The sequence below is a fragment of the Ochotona curzoniae genome, unplaced genomic scaffold (assembly GCF_017591425.1).
Source record: "Ochotona curzoniae isolate NIBS_2020 unplaced genomic scaffold, NIBS_Ocur_1.0 scaffold_3890, whole genome shotgun sequence".
Classification (NCBI taxonomy): Eukaryota; Metazoa; Chordata; class Mammalia; order Lagomorpha; family Ochotonidae; genus Ochotona; species Ochotona curzoniae.
Window position 1 is genome coordinate 9,499,627 of NW_024467115.1, and position 24,885 is coordinate 9,524,511.

At 39.4% G+C, this 24,885-nt stretch overlaps 1 protein-coding gene across 7 annotated transcripts in view; it reads right to left on the bottom strand.

Moving 5' to 3' along the window:
- Positions 1–2,114: 2,114 nt before the first annotated feature.
- Positions 2,115–24,885, bottom strand: part of THEMIS (thymocyte selection associated) — a 191,816-nt gene continuing 169,045 nt past the window's right edge. Inside the window, exons 5-7 of one of the 7 annotated variants that reach the window (XR_005882165.1) lie at positions 19,162–19,292; positions 14,438–14,529; positions 2,115–3,685 (exon numbers count right to left, since the gene is read on the bottom strand). Coding sequence is in view for 6 of the 7 variants with exons in the window: in XM_040965561.1 (XP_040821495.1) it covers positions 19,158–19,292 (135 nt within the window). In the remaining variant the exon portion in view is untranslated. Of the gene's footprint in view, positions 3,686–13,925; positions 14,530–14,962; positions 19,321–24,885 lie in introns of those variants that run through there. The other 6 variants (XM_040965563.1, XM_040965564.1, XM_040965566.1 and 3 more) reach the window with 6 other exon arrangements.

Below are 24,885 nucleotides of genomic sequence, written 5' to 3' on the forward strand. Positions count from 1 at the left end.
TCTATGGAAGATAGCCTAGTATTCTGTTGTCAATACATATATAACAGTTTCATTGAGAGTTATTTTATTTAGGAGTAGAGATGCATATTGCACTGTATCTTCACTTCTTGGTTTGCTAGTCTCCATCACATAGCTCCTCTGGATAAATACAGACATAAATATGTTTACCTATAAACCTATTTGCTTTGTGTTTCCCATGTAGGATGCTAGATATTAGAACAGGTTATATTTCTCCTTTTGGGACTAGCTTATTTCACTGAGCATAATGATCTAGTTTGGACAATTTTGCTGTAAATGGTAGAATTTCATTTTTTCATAGAGTAGATGTACCAGTTTTTCTAATACATTCTTTTAATGGGCATCAAAGGTTTTTTCCACATCTCCACTATTATAGAGTGTGCTGCCATAAATATAGAATCACAAGTTACATTATCATGTGCAGATTTAATTTGAATACATTCCAAAGAATAAAAAGGACCTGATGAAGTAATCTAGTGGCAAAAGTTTTCATTGTGTATGTGCCAAGATCCCATATGTGCACCAGTTCATATGCCAGCTGCTCCACTTCCCTTCCCACTCTATTTGTGGCCTGGAAAAGCAGTTGAGGATGGCTCAAAGCCCTGGGACTTTTCATCCACATGGAGATCAGAAGACATTCCTGAACTCAGGCTTCGGGTTGGCCTAGATCCAGTTAGGGTGGTCACCTGGGGAGTTGATCAGAAAATGGAAGCTCTTTCTCTGTTTTTCTTTCTCTGTGTAAATCTGACTTTCTGATGAAAATAAATAAATCTTAAGAAGATAAGAAGCTAGCTATCCCATGCAGTATATCTATTTTCATTTGTCTTAATACTCTCCTTACTGACTTCCTTGGTGGCTATATTGGCCTAAACTCCCCCCAATAATAAAGTTGGGTACTTGTTCCCCCACACCAGTATGTGTTGTTATTGGAGTTCCAAATGTAGGCCAATCTCACTGGTGTTAGATGGAACCTCAGTGTGGTTTTTACTTGTATTTCCCTGATAGCTAGGATCCTGAGCATCTTCTCATGTGTCTATTAGCCATTTAAATTTGTTCTTTTGAAAATAATCCCAGGAGAAATAGTTGGTCTCTTTAATAAACATTGTTGGGACATTTGGATAGCAGCCAGCAGAAGTAAGAAGCAAGATCCGCAACTCTTTCATTACTCAAAAGTTAGCTTTAACCTGAACAAAGACCTGAATCTGCACCCAGAAACAATCAAGCAGTTAGAGGAAAACATAGGAAGCACTCTGCAAGATATAGGCATTGGTAAGGAACTCTTTGAGAAGTCACTAAAAGCACAGGCAGCCAAAGCCTAAATAAATAGATGGGACTAAATCAAAGAAGCTTTTGCATAGCGAAGGAAATGGAAGACAAAGTGAATAAGCAACTAACAGAACGGGAGAAAATCTTTGCACAGTTCACAAAAGAAAGGGGACTAGCATCCAGGATTTCCAAATGACTTTGGAAATTCAGTGACAGTGAAACAAACAACCCTGGGAAGAGATGGACAAAGGTAATGAACTGATATTTTTCATTCTATTCCTTCTTAAAGCAATTTCAATCAAAAACATTTGGATAAATATTTGGAAGATTCATCAAATGTGGACTATGACCTTAAAATTAATAGTCTTTAAAGACCTACTTTGAAGAACAGCCTGTTTATTTCAAAGAAATATTTTTCTCTTTCCTTTCTCACTCTCTTTGCATGTTCCTTCCACAAACTGCTTCCATGCTTCGATCAGCAGTAGAGAAGCATGCATGATTTCTTGCCCCTATTTATGCAGCTTGAACGAGCTATGGACTTAAGTCATTGTGACTTTGCTCATCACTATAGGTCCATAAGGTGTGGACAGGAAAGTAGGATTCTTACTCTCTTGGTTAGCACAAGCAATCTCATAGTAGTAACAAATTAATTTCAATATAATTAAGGAATATTTAACTTGATTTCCTAGGACTAGAAATGCATATATTTTGTAGTTAAATATGGAACACAATACACACAAATGCAAATTATAATATTTATAGTCAACCTACCCAAACAGATGAACATGAGAGTTATGATTTCCAAAATTGAGATACCTGGGAACATACCATTTGAAGCAACTGTCACATATAATTTTATTAGGAAGCTCTTAATGGTCTACAATCAAAGATATGCCTTCTCTTTATTTTAATAAAATATTTGAACTTATTGAAAATACAAAGTAATTTTTTTTTCATATACCAATTGAAAAAGAGTAAGTATTTGCTATTTTTTGGAAAATAACAAATTCTACAAGCCCCAAAATACCTATGATACAGTTTGCCAAGTTTGGTAAGTTGAGTCAGAATTCTATGTGGCCTTCAAATATCAAGTGTAGGAACATTCTGCAAAGTTCTTGTTCTTAGGGGTACAGCAAAGCAAGAAAAATAAAATGTGAAATGATCCATAAGATTTTCTATTTTATGGATAAAAATTAGTAATACCAGAACCTAATCACTAAATAATCTCAAGTACATTTGGGAATTGAAATCCAGTCACTTAAAAAAGAGAGTGAGAAATCAGAATGTAAACATTGTATAAAAAATCTTGAACTCTTTTTCTATTTAAATGCTGTCTCTTGATTTGTTGTCTTCAAAAACGCTAAAGTACAAAACAAATGACATTTTTCCACATAATGTGAAATAATCAGAAAATCTTCATTTGTGTAAAAAATATAATCTGTGAACAAGTTTCTAATGTGTGAAAATACATTGAAAGACAAACTGTCAAAATGTCAGAGCTGTTGTAACTTTTACAGATTGTGAAAATTTGATGCTTTTATTATAATGTGTACTCATTAAGAATCATTTTATCCCTAGTCAAACAAATTTATTATATCCTACATAATTCTGTCATCATTTCCTTTCCATCAGATATTAACTAACGGCCTTCCTAAAATGCTAATAGACATGCACCTTAAGGATCAATCCTGTAATATATACGATATACATTTAGGTATATTGCCATGAAATTGGTGATGTTTTTGTTGTTGTTGTAAGAAGCAAAATGAGAAGTTATGGAGAATTTCTACAACTCATGATATCTTTGGCTCTTGAGACTTCAACACATTTATTTATAAAAAGGTACTGAAGTTGTGAAGGCAAACTCATTTTCAAAGTTCTAACAGACTCAGATAAGAAACCTGGGGATTTCAAATCATTCTTATATACAATCGTTTTTCTTTAAGTTAGCCTGAACAGGAATGATAATAACACTAGAAAAATGTCAAAACAATTTGTATAAAATAAAAAGCTGAAAATATTCAGTGAGCTTTCACACTGCTGTAGAATGATTTTGCTCTGAAAAATGAAACTTTCTGCTTAACTGTTGGTGGTAGAAGTCAGTCACAAAATGCAAACATTAAATAAATATGCTCTAGCAATGAAATTAAAAATACAGATTTGGGCACAAGATGGTAGTATATTTGAATTGCAAGTCATAAGTTTCTCTTTGAGTTTCATCTCTTGAAACTTTTAAGGTCCTTTTCTCCTCTTCAGTGATCAGTCAGGTTTCATCTGGAGTCTGTCAGGAAATGATTGTTTTTCTTTTAGAAGGCTGAGTCTCCTTCTCCATAGCAACATTTATGTTCAATGCCTAGGTGTATCCAGCGACATCTCGCATGCTTTTCATTTTTAAAGATTTCTATAAGAAAAGAAAAAAATAGGAGTTTTTATTAGAAATATGTTTTGGAAGTAATCAAGAAGGAAAGTGTTTACTCTCACCTAATGTTTATATGACACGTTTATGCATGTATATTTTTGAAGCAAAGTAGGAAGAACCAAAACTAAACAAATGGAAGAAGTATAAAATCTGCAGAAAAGGTAAATATTTTTCCTGTTAAATGAGAATTATACTTTGAATTTGTGAAATACTTTTTTGATATTATAAACTCGTTTTGTTTGTATCCTAGTTTATTCCTATAGCAATTCTGTGTCAGAGATATAATATACATAGGGAACAGTGGCCAAACTAAATGTGAGGCCAGCTTAGCAGTCAGACATGTAGGCATTGAAGCCCATCCTCTCCTAAAAACATCTGACTCCAGACGCAATACTCTCTCCAACACTGTGACTGCAGGATGGAGCACAAACAATGGAGTTCTAAAAAAAAACTGTGGAACAGGAAATGGAAATTGAGAAATGCTCAACTGAAGCAAAAGCAACAGATCTCAAGCATAAATGACATTATTTAAAACTCATAATTAATATATACACAGACCCAACATTAACCCAACACACTTTCAAACTCTCAACTAAAGTCAGATATGTTATAAACAAGATTCTGTCTTCAGAAAAAAAAAAAGCTTCATCCTTTTCCACAGCGCCTTTGCAGAGTAAGAGAGAAGAGAGATTTCAAAAAATTCTAATTGCAAGCACAATAGACAAGAGTCACAGAAGCCAGGAAGCATTGTAGCTCAACAATAGCTGTGTTATTTATTATTATTATTATTATTATTATTATTATTATTATTTTAATTATATTTGATTTTATAACATAGTTTCATAGGCTCTGATATTCCCCCAACCCCTCCTTGTACCTTCTCTTCATGGTGGATTTCTCCACCAAGTTGCAGTATTACAGTTCAAATCCAATCATAATTCTTTCATAGCAAGCATGTAGTTTGCATAGTGCCCAGCATCTTATTGTCCAGACAAATTCAACAGTTTCTTGGGAAGACCATCTCTGGTCTGAAGGCAGAGCTGGCAGAGTATCATCCCGACCAAGTAAAAGCCACAACATAGCATCAACAACAATTTACAACATTATGGAGTTAATAGACATGGTATTGAGTAACCAATATGTTAAAAAAAATGCAAGTTCTTAACCACATCTTGTGACTACTTCGTTGATGTTTCAATTTTAGTTTATACACAACTGGCTGCTATACGCCTTAAAATGGCTAAAGGGTACTATTCAGCTGTCTCATGTCTATTTTCATTTTTGTATTTAGTAGTTTATAGTGTTGAAGCATAATTTTTACTGAACTTGGTGTATTTGGGGATAGTCCATGTCGGCTGATAACTCTAACAAAGCATATGTCAACAGTTGAGGTGCAGAACAGTTTTAGGAGGGTTGTGCAGAGAAATCTTCAATACCTTAATGAGGAGTAACTTATGTTTGTTTCCTAGCTAGTAAAGTATATGTGTGTCTAAATTAATCCTTTCCTGTCTGTTACTAAGTTTTCCTTGTTCTCTGTCTATCCAATCCAATTTTTTTATGGAGGGAGGGCTCCGGGACAACCATGATGGTCATTGAAAGAGAGGGTAGGTATCCAAAGTTGGAACTAAGTAAGGGCCAGAGGAGGCTCCTCTCCCTATTCCCAAAGGAAGTGTACTGATCTTCTATTTCTGAGGGCCGCTCAGGGTTCCTGACTGTTGTTCCAATGATGTTGGCTCTTGTGGGGTAGGATTTGGGCTTCTCCCATCCCATGTGGGAGATCCAAATGAGAATGGATGACCTCGGAGTTCTTAGCCTCCGAAGACACTCCACTTCCCCGTGGTCTCCTTGGCAGTTGGAATATAGTCCTTGGTGCCCGTGCTGATAGTTCTTGGAGACCTCTTTGAAGAAAACTACAAAACACTTAAGAGAAATTGAGGAAGAACTCAAAAGATGGGGAAACATACCGTGCTCCTGGATAGATATAATCAATATCATTAAAATGTCCATACTACCAAAAGCAATATATACATTCAATGCAATCCCAATCAAATTACCCAAAACATTCTTCTTTGAATTGGAAAAAATGATACAAAGGTTCATCTGGAAGCACACAAAAAAATCACACGAATAGCTAGAACCATCCTGAAGAACAGGAAGTTAACAGGGGGAATCACACTTTCAGACCTCTGGACATACTATAGGGTGGTGGTTATCAAAACAGCCTGGTACTGGCAGAATAGAAACAACAGAAGGGAACCCACATAGATACAGCCAAATAATCTTTTACAAAAACAAACAAACAAAAAAACAATCCAGGCAAATAGGAAGTTCTCTTCAATAAATGCTGTTGGAACAACTGGTTAATAGGCTGTAGAAACAAGAAGACCCACATCTTTCACCATACACTAAGATCAAACATAAATGCGTAAAAGACCTAAACCTACACCCAGAAACCTTCAAACTTTTGGAAGAAAATGTTGGAAACACCTTGCAAGATCTAGGTGTAGGCCCTGACTTCCTAAAAAAGAACACCAAAGACAATAGCAATCAAGGCCAAAATAAAGAAATGGGACTACATCAAACTAACAGGCTTCTCTGTACAGCAAGGGAAGCAATCAACAAAGTGAAAAAGCAACCCACAGAATGGGAGATCTTTTCACACTACATAGGAGATAGGGGACCAATTTCGAGAATATACAAAGAGCTCCAGAACAAACAAAACACCAAAATGAACAAACCACTCAAGAAATGGGCACAGGAAACGGGCAGACATTTTACAAAGGAACAAACCCAACTGGCAAACAAGCATATGAAAAAATGTTCAAGTTCCCTGGCAATAAGGGAAATCCAAATTAAGACATCAATGAGGTACCACCTAATGCCAGTAAGAATGGCTCACATACAAAAAACCACCAACAACACTTGCTGGCGAGGATGTGGGAAAAGGGAACCCTACTCCACTGCTGGTGGGACTGCAGGTTGGTACAGCCTCTATGGAAATCAGTATGGAGAACACTCAAACAACTGAAAATCTCATACCATATGAACCAGCAATAGCACTCCTAGGAATACATCCAAAACACCTGTTACACAAGAAACCAACATGCACCCCTATGTTCATGTCAGCACAATCAATAATTGCAAAAACTTGGAAGCAAAAACTGAAATGCCCATCAACAGAAGACTGGATAATAAAGATATGGTTCATTTACTCCATGGAATTCTACTCAGCTAATAAAAATCAAAAACAAAAACAAAACAAAATGCAGTTCTTTGTGTCCAAATGGACCCAACTGGAAACCATTATGCTGAGGGAAATGAGCCAATCCCAAAGGGTTAGATAACACACGTTTGCCCTAATTTAAGATGAAATGATGTCAACCTGAAAAATAGTACCTGTAAATTCTAATATTATTTCAACCTCAAACAGCCTGTGCCACGTGCAATAAGATATTGTGATGTAACCAATGAACCAACAATCAATGTGAGTCAGACTGCTTGTGATCTACTTCAAAGAATTATAAAATCTAATATACTTTAAAGATCCTAGGCTGCTTGGTAATGAGGCGGGAGAGCAGAGAAATCTTCCATCTCCTTAAAATGTGTGAGGATGACGTGGATCATAACCTATCAGGAACATAACAGGTTACTTATAGACAGCAGACTCGATTCAGCATTAGACAATAGGAAAACTATTAAAACGTACAGTGAGAATCAACAGCGATCCTGACAACCTCCTAACAGGAAGTCATGTGCACAGACTGGAGGGGGCGGGCAGAGTGGAGCAGGGGGACAGGAGGAGTTTGTAGCCCAGCAGCTGTGCTATTCAGTGCTTGTCACCTACGCCTGCAGAGGACGCCCTGGCAGCTCTTGGTCCTCAGACACCTAATAGCCTAGGACTGACTGGATTATTCCCTCTCTCCTTCCCTTCTTCCTTTCACTCCTCTCTTCCTGCTCCCTTCTGCTCTTCACTGAATTATTTTCTGCCTTTAGAAATAAAACTTTAAAGTAGGTTACTTACAATAATAAGCCTTCTTTTCTCATTTTAAAGCAGAAATAGGGAAGGGACAATATCAAATGTTATGCGAGAGTTACAAATAAAGATCAAGAACCTGAAATAATTTCACAGACTCTTAACAATTTTTACATTTTATATGAAATATAAAGACAAAGATTATCTTATAACTGAGGAACTAATAAACCAGCTGAGAAAGAGCAGCAGTCATATCATGATACTAAGAATGGTCATTTATCCACATATTATACTTAATCTGTGACTAAAGTGTATTTTTTTTTCTTTTGTCAACATTTGGGGCCCCAATGGGGCAAGAGAGCTGGTAGTTGTAATGTCTGAGCAAGAAAAGGGACCTTGTCTTCACTCTTTCCTAGATTTCACTTTCTCCTCTCAGGATTTACTGTCCTCAGTGGTGGTCTTTGGATTTTTAGGTCATGCTTACCAAACACATAACAATACAATTGTCCACAATTAGAAATGAGGAAACAGAAGATTATTTTGTATTATGCCCAGACTTAATTTTTACTTGTCTCACTTATCTTGGTGACTATCTGTAAAAAGGGATAACCACAATTTTTAATTTCCACAATGTTTTTTTTTCTTGAGGGTCAGGGATGACTAGAGAAGTTAGATATTTCATTGAAAAAGGACCTGAAAATGTGAAGAGCTAGATATTCCTCACCATACTGACTGTATCTTGAGGAAATTAGTTTTGATAATAATAACAATTACACAATTGAGGAAATGTCAGATGAAATATGAGAACAGCAAGTACTTTATAAAATGTAAAATACTATAGAAATTGTCTTCTATTATCTTGTATTCATATGATACTATTATAAGCTTGTCATTTGAAAGTTCAGTCTATCATTTTGACAGTTACTCTTCTCGCCATCCTTATCAATATCCCACTATCAATAATCCATAATCAAGCAGATAACCATCAGTGAATAAAACTGAATTATTCCAAATTAAGATAATAGGGATTAATATTAGTCTTAGATGGGAACTTTTGGCCTTCTGCACCCATGCAAGTGGTGGCACCTGCCTTTTTGCTTGCCCGGGTGGGTTTTCGGGGGGCAGAGGGGAAGGAGCTGGCAGGGACCTGGGAATTCATGTCCAGGCAGGCAAAGTGATCCTGGGGATTTCCCCAGGTGCTTGGTCCCAAACAGGGTGGCAAGAGGGGAAGGGAGAGCCCTGGGTTAGCATGATGGCTGGATGTGCTGGAAAACCATGTTTAGAGAACTTTGAATGGGTCTGGATCTTAGGTGTGTGCAGGAGTAAGGTCCCACACCAGCACAAGTGTCAGGAGCTTTGGACCCTAGTGGGCGAGCCGAGCTCCAGGCCAGCACACCATCTTACTGGAAGACCAGGCTCTGGAAGGCTGGCTGGGGAACCCATGTGCTCCTGGGTGCAGGGACTGTGGATTGATCATGGAGAGGGGCAAGGGGATATGTGGGAGGGAAGACCACTGAGGGACTATATTGCAGGTGAGGAATGATTTCTGAGGGACTGCCATTGACAAGGCCCCTGTACTTGCAAGTAACCATGGGGACCGAGACCAAGCAGTTTGGAGGGGAGACCCTGGAAGACCTTTATGGGTCACATTGATGCACCAGCCCACAGAGGAAATCCAAACTGGGCTGGTTAGCTAGGCTATTATACCTACAGACTTGCATGAGCCAGGGTAGGAGCATACTGGGTAGGGCAAGGATACAGCACCCAACAGCAAAGAGTTGTGACTAGGAGCAGGTCATGTCAGGCCAGGTTGTAGCATCCAATGGCAAAAACCAAGAAAGGGGATGGGCTGTGATGAGCTGAGTTTAGACCAACTAAACCCTGTTGTGAGAAACAAGCTTGGTTAGGGAGCTAAGGGAACACCCTAGCTGGGCTATAAGTGAAAGAGCCAGAATGGGGGCAGAAATCTGGGCTGGACATGGCTAGTATCCCCAGGCATGGATGTGGAGCATGGGATGCGCCAGACTGGGCTAGACTCCAATAATCACTGGTGCTTGTGAGAGCCAGAGTGGGTATAGGATGGGCTGGGCTAGGTCTCAGTAGCTGCTAAACCATGCAAGAGCTGTGCATGGACCAGGCTTGGCGGGGCTGTAGCACCTAACAGTAAAAATCAGAATGGGTGTGGGTCAGTCATGCAAGGCCACTGTTGCTGCCAGAACAGAAGATGGACTAAGGCAGATTGAGCCAAGGTCCTCCTAGTGTTCACGAGATCTACAACTTGGAAGAGACCTGATAGTGGAGCTTAGGAAACTCCTTTGTCAAGACAGAGTCCCTACAGGTAAATGCCAGAACCAAGGCTGGGAGCAGCCCAGCCCAGGTTAGGTTACATTACCAGCCGGCATACGTGTGAGGGTCAGATCTGGGGGTGGGCGAGGCTGGACCAGTTCATAACACCCACTGGCAGATGTGAGAACCAGGACAGAGTGAAGGACAGGCCTGGTCAGGCCACAACACAAACCAGCTCATGTTAGGGCAAGAACTGGGGGCTGGCTAAGCTGGACTAGGCTGCAGCACCCACCAGCATGAGTTGGAACTGGGGGCAGACTGAGTCAGGCCAGAATATAGCACCAGCTGAGGTGAGACAGGTAATGCCAGACAGGGCTGCCGCACCCACCAGTCAATGTGAGACCTATAGGGGGGAACGCGGGAGGAGGACGAGGTTGGGAGTAACCTGGTATGGGGACTGTGGGAAATCCCCTACTGGGCCACTGCCCCCACCAGTAAGTGTGAGAGCTGAAACGGAGGCATACCAGGCCTGGCAGGGCTAAATCACCTATTGGACTACATGTAAGAGGGTAGGGGGAAAGCCAGGCTGGGCTAAAGGACTGTTTCTACTGGTGCATCCATGAGCCATAGTAAGTGCAGGCTGGTTGGGTTTTGCCACAGCATCAGCTGGCAAGTGCTGGAACTGAGGGCAGATCCTTTCAAGTTCAACTGCAGAACCAACCATAGAGTGCAAGATCTGCCACTGGGAGCAGATCAGTAGGAAAACAGTGGGGCACCTCTCTGAAGGGCTGAAACTCCCACTGGTGAGCATGAGTACCAGAGCAGGGGGTAGGCCTGGCTAGACTGGCAGTAGTGGCATCTGCCAGCTTAAGTGTGGACTGGAGAGTCTGGTTGGTTGGGCTAATTTAGTCTTCAACTTTCATTCATGTATACGAGAACTGAATGGGATATGGAATAGACTGGACCAGTTTGCTAAACTTACCAACAAGCACAGAAAGCAGAGCTGGGTGTGTGTGTGGGGAGGGGGGTGCAAGTGGAAGTTACTGGGGGTTGCTCGATTAGGCTGCAGTTCCCACTGGTGTACATAAGGTCCAAGTGTGTGTTGGGTGGTGTTGGGCTGGGCTGAAGTATCCATTGGTTTACATAAGAGGTGGCGCTGGAGACAGAACCAACCTAGCAATTGCAAAGATCAGTGTGTGCATAGGCTGAAGTGGGGAGTGGTCTGAGCCTGATCCCATCCTGGAAAGCATGTACATGAGTCAGGTCTGGGATCACCTCAGAGGATGCTTCTTTGGGGATCCCCTAACTGAACCACTGGACTCAGAGCACCAACCACGGGGAGAACTGCAGGATCAGAACTGGGCCTCTTCCGTGGGTGAGATGGAGCAGTGCATGGCATTCCCAGAGGCACATGGAGGATTTGGTAGCCCGTTGGGGTCTGCAGAGGACATCTAATACCAGTGTAGAGGAAGAAGGACAGAACAAACTGATCAACTATCACAGCCAAAGGTTGGCAGCCAACAGCTGGGCAAATGGAGACTAAAGTGGACTATATCAGCCAGTGAAATTTGGAAGGATTTCCTCACTCTTGGATCAGCAAGATCAACAGCATTTCAGAACTATACAAATCACTTGAGCAGAGCCCTTGGATCATGTTCCACATTGGTGACCCTGGGATGACCCTGGATGGCCTTTGAAAACAGAGGTCTCACCCACTTTCCCCTACTCCTTAACCCTTCCCACCCTGGTCAACTCTGTGAACAGCATCAAAAATAAAATAAGAAAATTAAGTAAAAAAACAGAGAAGATGGAAATAAATAAATTTGAAACAAACAAAAAAATAAAATGAAGAAAAAGAAGGGACCGCCCAAGTCACCTTGCTTTGAACTCACTCAAACTGCCCAAATTGGGAATCTTCTGAATGATATCAGTACTCTGGTGTCCTAGTGTCCCACTTTGGTCAAGCAGAATATTTCACATGGAATCTAGCTATTTTTTTTGTCTGATGCTTTATTGTATGTTCTTTTTCCCACCTCTTCATGTCCTCTCTGATGCTTAAAATTTTAGGATTTGAATTTGCCTTCTGGCATCTTGAATAGTCTTTCAAAAAAGTTTATAATAACTTCTTCACTGTGCAAATATGTCTGTGTCTTCACTAAACCAAAGTCCTACGGAATCCTGTCCTTGCGTTTGGGCATGTGGCCACCAGGTGGCAGTGGTGGAGTCATCCTGTGTTTATTTTATTTTTTTTTTTTAATTACATTGCATTATGTGACAGTTGTAGGCACTGGGATTTCCCCACCCCTCCTGTCCCCTCCCCCCATGGTGCATTACCTCCCCCCACCCACCTTGCTGCATTACCACAGTTCAAGTTGAGTTGGGGTTCTTTCATTGCAACCATATACCAAGCAGAGTCTAATATCTTATTGTCCAGATAAGTTCAACCGCTTCTTGTGGAGACCATCCCTGGTCCGAAGGTAGAGCCGGCAGAGTGTCATCCCAACCAATCAAAAGCCCCAACATAACATCAGCAACAATCCACACTCCCCAAGCGGCAGCAACAGCTGGGGCTGAGTCAATCCAAAGCCAGGAGCCAGGAGCTTCTTCTGGGTCTCCCACGTGGATGTGGGGTCCCAAGGCTTTGGACACTTCTCTGTTGCTTTCCCAGGCCACAAGCAAGGAGCTGGATGGGAAGTTGGGCTGCCAGGATTAGAACCAGTGCCGACATGGGATCCCAGCATGTTCAAGGTGAGGACTTCAGCCACTAGTCTACTGCACTGGGCCCTCCTCTGTACATTTTTAATCAGATTTTTCATGCCAGTTGTTATATATGCTTTCCTGATCTACTTTCTGTGATGAATTCATTGACTAAGATTGATTGAACAAATGATGCAAATAGCTGTTTTCTCTCTTATTTGCACTGCTTAAGTGGATATTTGATATTTTTTTCAGAGATTAGTTCAAGCTCTGACAATAACTTTTGCATACAGAAAATGTTTGGCAGGTAAGCAGGCTAGGAGTTCTGGATCACATTTTTATCTAAAAAAAATATTAAGATATATTTGAAACCAGCCACTCTTCTACAATTCAATTATAACGTAAACTGATAACGAATGAGTCTTGACCTTAGGGTACCCTTATATTTGGCAGGTGATCAATAATCAAATATCACAGGAAAAGTGTATAATGTGTAAGATCAAAGAGACAAGAGTGTCCCCAAAGGAGGGTTATCATTTCCAATAATGTGTTTGTGGAAAAAGTCATAGCAAATTGAGTACTTAAAGAAAGACCTAAAAGATCACACTTTAAAAAAGCTGAAAGTCCTGTGGCTGTGTAGGGAGAGATTATTTCACTTAGAGCACAGTTCTGTTAAGAATGAACATTTTGGGACAAGAGAAAAGATTGGTTAGATTCATTACAAGAATTTTGGTGAGAAACAAATATCGACAGCAGTAGATGACTCAGACTAAGAGGATAGAAATGAACATGGGAGAAAATAGCAATAGCAGTTATGAGAGACAAAGCCAACATGATTTGTTAATAGGATGGGCGTGATGAGTAAGCAGGCCAAGGGTATCCACAGGTCTTCTGTTGCATTATTTGAAAGTGTGGTTCGTGGATCTCCTAAAACAGAATCGCCCGAGAAATGTGTTGAATCAGATTTTTAACTTGACTTGAGAACTTCTGAACCACTATCCACAGAAGAAACCAGCATTTTTTTTTTTCCCAAAGAGCCAGACTACAAGTATCTTTCAAAAAAAAAAAAAAACTCAAGGGATATAGCATAAAACAGTCATGGACCATATGCAAATGAAATGTGGCTGTATTCCAATAAAAATTTATTTATAAATCTTGAAAATTGAATTCTATTCAATTTTCACTTGTCATACCATAGTTTGCTTTTTATTATTCCCAACCATTTAAAAACTGCTTTAAAATAATATTTTCAGCTTTTGGGTTGTTAAAAAAAAATGACCAATAGGGGCTGTTTTTCTAACCATGATTTGAACAGCAGTTTCCAAAATGTGTATTTTTATCATTCATACTATATCACTTATTTATGCATAAAAATTTCATGTAAAGTAGAGATTGGTACTTTATTCTAATTTTAAATATATGAAAATAATATCAGAAAAGTGACAATCTTTTAGTTAGATCTCTTGCTTGGAATTGGCTGGTTGCAAAGTACCTATTCTTTCAATTCCATCACATCAACTTACAGGATATTGTCTTCGTGATCGTGTCCAAGCACAAAAAAATCTGGAGTGAAAATAAGACAATAAAACAGGGAGCTTTACTTATAAAACTATTTCCCCCTTCAACACACTATGTGGCTTTGCTTTTATAATTAACATACTGCTGATGAGATCTCCCATTGGTGAAGGATGGCGAGTGAGATTTTCCATAAAGAGCAAGCGCTGCAGGAAATAAATTGATCTCCAGGGAAGAAGAGGAAAAAGATTGTCAGTACTCACACAACTGCCTAATAGGAAATGATATTTCAGAACTGCTCAAAGAATGCAATGACTGGATTTTCTTTCCAGTGCATTCTGAAACTTTAGGCCTTCTGAAAAAAAAAAGGTGAAACATTGTGAGTTTTTTTATAAAATCAGGAGCGATCTTATAGCATTTTTTTAGGATGTCAGTATTAAAAAGCTAGAACAGCATTCCCTAGAACTTCAGGGAAATTCTACCACTACGATTTTTAGATTATAAGCAATCTTCATTGATATTAAATAGAAATAGGAAAGAAATATCATAGTTTGATTACCAGTTTAAAGTGTGTGTGTGTGTGTGTGTGTGTGTGTGTGTGTGTGTGTGTGTGTGTGTGTGCAGTAACAGACAGAGAATACTCTCATTACTTGGCAATGTAAGTGGCAAGAACCCAATTACTTGAGCCATCTATGCTGCCTCCCAAGGGGCTGCATTAGCAGAAAGTTTGCATCAGGGCTTGGAGTTGGTACCCAATCCTGCAATCCCAATCTAATGTGAGCATTTTGCTTAAGATGTATTGATTGATTTGAAAGACAGTGACAGAGAAAGAGAGCTCTTCTTCCTGTTGGTTCTTTTCTGAGTTTACTAATACTTTTTGTAATAGTTACAGCTCGGACAGGCCCAAAGCCAGGAGCCACAAACTCCATCTGGATAAATATGAGTAGCAGGGACACAAATGCTCGCATCATTGTGTGCTGCCTGGCCAGACGCTTTGCCAGGGACCTGGATCAGAATCAGAATAGCACTCCAGTATTGGCTGCTGGTGTTGCAAGGAGCAACTTACCTTGTCCAAGCTCAAGGATTGGGAACTTCCCAGCCACTGGCCCTTATCAGTTAATCTGGTATCACCAAAGGAACCAATGGAGGGACTGAACATTTTTACAGAAAGCTAACCTGATTATTGTAAGTATCCAGATGGCCCTTTGTTAGGTAAAAAACAAAGGCTCCCCAACACTGTCCCACTCCAATTAAAATTTTTAAATAACAGGTTAACTAGTCTTTGGAGATAAGTAATGATTGAATTTAGAGTATCACTGAGAACACTGAATTATTAAGTTATCACTTTATTAAAATGGACAAAAATGCATTTATGATGACATGTAAAGTACCAACCTCTTGATAACATGCTATGATTCAAAATCTTTACTACAGAATCCTCACCATGTCTAATCCTAAATATAGTACAGATACAGAACTGATGGGTTTCATTTCCTATGATACAAATATAATATCCATTACAGATTTAACTTATTGATTAAGCAAAGTTAAATTTCTTTATCTACAGCTCCATTCTTCATTTTTCTCTTCTGGCTTCTGCTTAGCCTCAGTGAAGGGCTTTCATAAAGTTTGTTTACTCTCATTTACCAAAACAAAGCAGGAACACACATGTAGTGCATCATCTGTGAGTTTTACTTACAGATGAGCTGATTTGAGTTCAACAATCTTGAGGCTTTAATGAGAATATGCCATGAATCACAGGCGTTCCGAATTGATAGGGCATAAGGAGTAACTGGTGTCCTTCCATCTTGGTGAAGAAAGTCAAAATCAGAGAAATGCAATGGTTTGTGAAAGGCTACATGCCTAGGCTGTTCTAAAGTCCAGAGCACATTTGCTTCATTTTCTAGTCCAGCGTTCCTTTCACTGAGTAGACTAATGTATGAGGACAACAGTGGTGAAGATTTAGTATAAAGATGTAGGAATAATTGAAAGAACACTGTTGAGATTCAAAAAGAAAGCAAACTGCAGAAGAGTACATAGATTAGGAGAATATAAAATTTCCTTAATAAAGAATATTTGTGTCAGGCAGAAACAAATAAACTTATTTGAAAGGTTACCTTTTCCAGGAAACACTTCAGTTTCTGGAAGGTCACACAAGAAAGAAAAAGGAAAACAGCTCCCTTTTTAGCTGGGCGGCAACTGCCACCATTAATGAGCGACGCACATAATAATGAGATCCTGCACACAACTAAGTAATAATGCCCTTTCACTGAATAACTTTGCCCTTGACTGAAGGAAGAGCTTTGCCTGTAACTGTTGGGACACCTGCATCCAATGATTGACAGACACAAAGATTATAAAGACTCTTTGCTCACCCTCCAATACAGGATAACTCGAAATGAACATTGCAAGGTCTAGAGGTCCCTGTGGGATGCCTATGCTGAACGCCTTTGTTGCTATTGTAACTCAGGTTCTCCTTTGGTTCAGACCTCATCCACCCTGCGTCAGATGTTGTTCTCAACAGTGCATTCTTTTTTTTTTTTAACCTGTGGTCAATAGTACCAATATAAAACAAGCCAAGGAATGGTACATAAATAACTTAAAGCAAATGTTTCCATTTAACACATATATAATTTGAAAATAGCTCAGAATAACCCAGAACTCTCAGCTCAGAATCCAAAGGTCTGAACTTTACCATACTGCCAGTTACAAATTTATTTTCAAAGAACTGCTGCCTTAGATATCTATGGTCAAAACAGTGTGTAGTATTAATAACAACATTCCTAAAATAAGACATCAGTATCACCAAGCAACCAGAGTGAATCAAAGACCTGCAGAGAAAGGCCATCTCAAACTTCTGAACAAATGTTTTCATCAACTTCCTATTGAGGAGCGTGTGGAGACCCACAGCATCTGTTCTGATTTATGTTGTTTGTTACACTCCTGGATGCAATTGAGTCAATTCTTGCTACAGGACTCATGTTCATTCATAGCAAATTCTTGAGTTGTATACAGTGAATACAAAAATAAAGACATTGTTTTAATATAATCTTTAGGTCCATATTTGAAAGCTTCCACTTTAGCTGAAATAATATAGTAGGCTCCGAACTTAACCTATTACTTTTCCCTTCCTCAGTCTATGATATACTACAAAGGTTATGCCACTGCAACCTCCGCCAAAAGGAAATGTAAAAAATGATTGACCATATGGCTAAGCACTGACAAGAAGGGAAAGCTCAGAAAACTGCTCATTTTCCCATCCTGAAGTCAAAAGAGGCCAATGGGTATACAGAGATGAGCTATCCACACCAAGCATGTTCAGTGTTAAACATGAGTCAAATGATTCTTTATCCAGTGCAAGAAATATACTATATTACACAAGACAAAATTAAATTTGAAAATTGTATTGCTTGTCTTCTCTACTTTCTTGTGCTTATGTATGGATTTGTACTACACTTACAGGATTAATAACAAAGAAAAATCTATAATTTATTACATTTAAAATGCCGAGAGCAAAGATTTGAAATATTACATAAAATCTTAGTAAACGTCTATTGAAATTTGTCTTAAAAAGGAGAGAACATTTTGCTCTCTTAAATGAAGTTAGGAATCTTACTTGCCTGGAACTGCTATTTTCATTTCAGATCGTCATTGTCATTAATACTAGTCCTTTTCACAGGCAATCCATTGAAAGCAGGTGCTGCCTTGGTCTCTCATACACTCTGCATATTCACTCAAGGTGCAAAGCTAGAGTCACTGCAGTACCAACCAAAAAGATGCCCACACAGCAAAGACAAGATCGCAAGTTCCCCTGTAGTTGAAACAAGAACTTTGATCTCAAGAATTGTCTTATCTGGCACTGTTTAGGATCTACAATCTTAAAGAAAAAATAAGTTTCCCAATGAATTAATAACGGCATGAGACTCAACACACTGCAGCCATTTTCATGGCAGAGATTGTCCCTTCTATAGTCCTACTTGCTTAGTATTTGAAATGTGGAAGAATTGCAATATGCACAGTTTTCAAAGACCTTTCCAGAATTTCATTTTTTATTACTTGAAGAAAGTCAATGAAAAGGTAATAAGAAAAGCTCTATGGGGTATTTTTGTAGGAGTGTCAGAAGCTGGTAAGCTAACTACTTGAAAGAACCCAGATTGTGCAGACCTGGCTTGAAGCAGAAACACTTCAGAGACTTTATATCTAGTATGTTGACTTTTACATGTCCTTGGAGAAAAAAAAATGTGTGCTAGTAACAAACCAAATAAGGAAGGAAACGGAACAGACCATATGCTTAAGAATAATTACAGTTTCAATTTCCCTACAAACGAAATGTGAAGTTTCAAAGATAAAATGTAATAGAAACTGGGTTGATTTCATGTATCAAAAATATCACCAAGAAAGAAAATTCATATTTCCTGGTTAACTCATCTAAGATTTCTATGCTAAGGAAGTTAGCCTAAGTAGCTCAATTTTTGCTGTCAATTCCTCCACAAATCCGCTTCTTCTTGTTCTTGTTTTGTGCTTGGTAGAGATAAAATATATCAGATCGCTATATCTGTAAGCTAACCCTTCATAATTCAAAACTATATTTGGTTACTTGGCTGACACATCTTTAAATTAAAATCATTGCAGGCATTTTAACCTCTTCTTAAGCCATTAATCCTTTTTGCTCATTGGTCTAAGGAAAATAGAAAAATATTATTATGACAATACAAGCAGTCTTACAATACTTCCATCAAAACCATAGCAGGAAGAAAAATCCAATAATGGAAAACAGTGAGCAGTATTATTTCTGGAATGAGTATTTAGTATCAGACTTCACCTAGCACTTGATACCACTTAGGTTTTCAGTTCCACTGGACACTTAGACAACTCATACATTCCAAATAAAATGGTAGTAAGAATCCAAATACTGTGCCTTTTTTGTGCAAGTTGTTAGAAACACTGTCTTGTGGATTATATGAACTGCAGTTATAATGATGCCTACCACTGGGTTACACTTTGCTTCTTCTTCTCTCTCTGCACATCGTCCAAGTCATCCTGACAACCAGCGGGTGTTTTTGAATACAGGTCACCTTGATTTGAGTGAAGTTTCCTGGGTATCTCTCTACAGTGACTCTGAAATGACACAGACCAAAATGATCGACTTTAAAAAGAAATTATCAATCCAGAATAAATATTTCCCAGAGTTATGACAAGGATAAGCATTTACCATGCAGCAAATCATTTCTGTATTTCTGAAATAGAACATTCTAGAAGTCAAAACAAATGACAAAAGATTTATTTCTCAATATAGTTTGAAAGTCTAAGTATGGGGGACAAGGAAATGACCAGAATAAGAAGTTCTAGATACAGAAAGTCATCTACAAAGATCATTTTTGTGCATTATGTTTTTCTTGTGAGGCTTAAAAATATTGATTTTCAGTGTTAAACAGTCTTGCACTTTTCTAATTACTGCATAATTCTATATTGCTTAATAAAGAGCAGGTTTCAGTTCTGTGTGATACATATTGCCTACATAAACAAGCCAATAACAACTACTCTGAAAATAATTGATTTTTTACCAGCATGATGAAAACTTAATAAAGCTCCTCTAGTCAATTTCGCAATAATGATTCATCATAATAATGAATTATTAAGGCTCAGCATCAACAACTCCTGTAATTTGTCTCACATTTAAGATATGCCACAGTTTTTGATGCTTTACTACATTATGTCCTTCAACAGAATCACTAGAGGGGAAGAAAAAGTAAACACCTAAAAAGGAAAATAAAATTTAGCCCTTTGCTTCAAGCAAAAATTCAGAATAGAATTGTTTTATCTTAGATGTAGTCAAGAAAACTTCAAATTAATGGGCCAACTCAAAATTGTCTCACGGATTTTGGCCATCCACACTAGTCATTTTTTTTTACATGTCAACATTATGTTATTTGAAACACAAAAGTTATACAAAGGAGGGGAAAACAGAGAGATACAGAGAGACAGAGAGAGAGAGAGAATTTTTTCATCTGCTGATTCACTCCCCAGATGGCTACAACAGTGAGGCCTGGGCCAGACAAAAGTTTGGAGTCAGGAGTGTCGTGAGTTTTTCATGAAGATGACAGGGACCCAAGGTTCTGAGTCATTTTGCAGTGCTTTTCCCAGGCCATTAGCAGCGAGCTGAAATGAAAATGACCAGATAGATCACCAGTATCCATATAGACTGGCAAAGTCACAAGCAGTGGCTTTGCCTCTTTAACCACAATGCCAGCCCCCACACAAATTATTTTGAATCACTAGAAGATAGGATAATAGGGCCCAGCACAATAGCCTAGCGGCTAAGGTCCTCAGCTTGCACTCTCCAGGATCACATATGGCCACCGGTTCATATCCCGACGACCCCATTTCCTATCCAGTTCCCTGCTTGTGGTCTGGGAAAGCAGTTGAGTATGGCCCAAAGCCTTGGGACTCTGCACCTGCATGGGAGACCAGGAAGCTCCTGGCTTCGGATCGGTGCAGCCCCAGCTGTTGCAGACGCTTGGGGAGTGAATCAATGGATGGAAAATCTTTCTCTCGGTCTCTCCTCTCTGCATAGCTGACTTTCCAATAAAAATAAATAAATCTTCTTTAAAAATGATAACAAATAACTTTAAAATTCTTCCTACTTTAAATCAATTAGAAGTCTGGTTTTATAGAAATCACAGGGTTTTAAAACTTACGAAGGCTAAGTAAGGAAATTAGAGCGTAGTATGATTAAGTAATTCACCTAAATTAACAAAACGAACAACTTGAAGCCACAGCAATGCCGTCTGACCCTTGGTTTAGTATTCTTTATGTAATTCATGATTAATTGGCTTAGTTTTTCCATCAGTTATCCTTTTCCTCTCTCTGTGTCCATGTCCTTTCTGTTCAGCTATGGGTGGTCTTCTGTGATTTCCTCAAGAATAATAGGATACTGACACAAAAAGAGATTTAAAGGATGCTTGCAAAATTGGCTTTTTCCCTCTTATGTGTCCACTATGCCATGAGAACATACCTAAACTAACCTACTGTAGGTAGAACATGCAATGGAACAAAGTTGGGTGATTTTTTTTTTTAAAGATTTATTTTTATTATTTTTTCATTGGAAAGGCAGATATACAGAGAGGAGAGACAGAGAGGAAGATCTTCCGTCCGATGATTCACTCCCCAAGTGAGCGCAACGGGTCAATGCTATGCCGATCCGAAGCCAGGAGCCTCTTCTGGGTCTCCCACACGGGTGCAGGGTCCCAAAGCTTTGGGCCGTCCTCGACTGCTTTCCCGGGCCACAGGCAGGGAGCTGGAAGGGAAGCAGGGCTGCCGGGATTAGAACCGGCGCCCATATGGGATCCCGGGCGTGCAAGGCGAGGACCTTAACCGCTTGCGCCACCGCGCCGGGCCCAAAGTTGGGTGACTTTTTAAACTGATGTGACCAACACCCGGAGAAGTCCCAGATATTCTAGCAACACTAATTCAAGTCAACTTAAGTTCAGAGTTCACAAACTACATAAATTAGATTTTGGTTATAAAGTATTTTCTGAAGATCATGATGCTTTGTGATATAGTCAACAACCATCTATATATGTTTCTTAGACAAAGGGTGTAGTGTAAGAATACAAATACAAATAGTACACACACGCAGACTCTTAAATTGTTAAATCAAGCAAGAACCATAACAGGACTTGATGCAATGGCTCAGTGCTAAAATCCTCACCTTGCACGCACCGGGTTCCCATATGGACATTGTTTTGTGTCCCAGAGGCTTCATTTCCCATCCAGCAACTTGCTTGTGGCCTGGGAAAGCAGTAGAGGATGGCCCAACGCCTTAGTACCCTATACTCACATGGGCGACCCAGAAGAAGATCCTGGCTCCTAGATTTGAATGGACTCAGCTCCAGCCATTGCAGCCAGGTGTTTCTGTCTCACCTTCTCTCTGCCCATCTCCCTTTCCAATAAAAATTAAGAATTAAAAAAAAAAGCATAAGCAACAATCAGATGAAAAGATGGCAAGCTGACCAATATACAGTGAAAACAGTCAGAGATCATGAAAACTATAGTAACTCCTGAAAATTTGATCAAAGAAGACTCTAAACATAATTTGACAAACACTATATATATTTTTTGTTCCTACTGATCTATGGCCTTTTTGCTTTTTGTATGTTGAAATCTATTTAGTGAAGTGTTGAACCATATTACATTAACTATAATGCAAATTGAAAATATATTCTCTCAAAAGTAAAACGGAAAATGTTAACACATAATTTCTTAATTTTTTTCAGGTAAAGCATTAAAATAGAGTGTGGGGATATTTTTCAAAGTCCTTTACCGTGGACAAAAGACATCACAGAAATAGTGTTTTGATGTGGGTGTGAAGTGGAAATGAATTATTTCATATCTACATTCCACTCAATCCAAGAAAACACAAGTCCAGCAACTCAGGAAGTAGAATTGAGCTGTTGGTTTTAAATATTATTTTATTTATTTTAAAAGGCCTAACCACAGAGCAGGGAGCATACAGAGAGAAAAAAAAAAAAGCGTAAAAGAGATTTAGATCCTCTAGGCCCCTACATGGTTGCCAAGTCAAGAGCCCAAAACTCCATCCAGGTCTGCCACATGGATGACAGGGTATCAGCTCCCTGAACCATCCTGTGCTGTGTACCCAGGTGCATTAGTGGTATAGCAGATCAGAAACAGAGCAGCTAGAAAGTACAGTGGAACTCTGATATGGTATGCTCACATCCTAAGCAGTGGATTAATCTCATGGACCACAACTAAAACCCAAGGAAGAATTTTTTTAACATTTTGGTAAACCTGTGCTATCACATAAGTTTTGCAAAGAATCAGAATTAATCAGAACCTGTTTAATTTCCTGATTTTGAATTAGATTCCTTTGGAAACCACGCTCTTTTTTCAAGTGTTGGATGGTTCTCAGCAGTGAGCAATGAACTAGAAGGAAGAAGGGATATGATTTCCTGCTTTTTCATACCAAATTCAATTGATAATGTTAAATAATCGATGGAAAAGTTGGAAAATTCGTGTAAATTGTGTATATTATATTCCAGACTATAAAGAAGAAATGCTGAATTTTCCAGGATTCTTAAACTTAAAAACCCATTGTCATGAAAACCTAAGGATCAGTGTTACAAAGCACTGGATTTCCTGTTGCAAGCTCCTGACAGATTGAGCATTTTATTTTTTTAAAAAAGATTTATTTATTTTTATTACACAGTCAGATATACAGAGAGGAGGAGAGATAGAGAGAAAGATCACTCCCCAAGTGACCGCAATGGCTGGTGTTATGCCAATCCGGAGCCAGGAGCCAGGAGCTTCCTCCAGGTCTCCCACACGGGTTCAGGGTCCCAACGCATTGGACCATCCTCGACTGCTTGGCCACAAGCAGGGAGCTGGATGGGAAGTGGAGCTGCTGGGATTAGAGCTGGCGCCCATATGGGATTCTGGCGCATTCAAGGCGAGAACTTTAACTGCTGGGCCCAGATTGAGCGTTTTATAAACATACTGTTATTGAGCTTGTTAAGAACATCACGGACCTGTAACAGTCCTGTCCCCGGTGTCTCCTCCAGTCAAGCCCTGTCAGATATGCTAACATCTCTTATGTTCAGCTTATCAAGCCAAGTTCCTCTCCCCAGGTTCTAATCTAAAGGGAGGTAGATGTCTCCCAAATTATCGACTCTTCCTTATTCCGTCTTCCTTCTTTACTTAGCTCTTCCTTCCCTTACCTCTGCCACGTTCCATACACATTGTGTCAAGGCATTTGTTTTCCGCTACAATCAAAATTCCCAGAAGGCTCCTTCCTTCATTGCCCAATTTTGTCATCCAATATCCTCTAAATCTCTCCCTCCATTCTCCTCTTTCCATCTCTGATACTTCCTCTGTGCTTTTCAAACTTTATAAAATATTTAACCTTTTTTTTCAAAAAATTGCCTCTGCCTTCCTGTCTGAACTACAATGCCACTTTCCACCCAAGATACCACTCCAGAACCGGAGAGCCGTTGCTCATCCTTCCACACTCTGCTACCTTCACACTGACAATCCCCTTGCACCTTAGTACTATTCCTTGACATCTTATCTGCTGGGGACAGTACCTGCTGCGGTGACATTTCTGCCACCTAGCCGTATACCATTCCCTTTCTTGCTGGGAACAAGAACCTGTATTAATCTGTAGTTATGGAACACCTGTCCAAAACAGATTCTGGAATTGTTGATGTCCATTTCAGGCTCCTTAGAACCTTGATCCTGGACAACGTCCCTACAAAGAGCCCATTCTACACCCCCGCTGAACCTTTTTGTTACAAGTTTAGTTTTGAGTGTTCTACTTCCTCCTTTCCCTTTCAGAGAAATACTGGTGAAATACTCTCACACCAAAACTGCAAAGTATTTTCCTCTCCCATAAAGTCTCCTGCAGCCTGGTTTATTCTCAGTCAGATTTTCTTGCTCCAGACGGCTTTTCCCATAACCCCTTTCAGGATGATTCTCAGACTTCACTTGGAACTGAGATCCACAGAGGACACTGGGTTCTCTACGCCCTTCGGTCCCTTACTCCTAGGCTTCTTTTTTGTAGTGAAACTCCATTCAGCTTGCAGAATTTCCCCTGGCCTGTCAGTGTTCACCTTGTTCCCCTCTCCGCAGCACCAGCATGTCCTGTCGCTCCCTCTGCTGGGTTGCTGCTGTCCTGCCTGCCATTCTGAGCACTTGT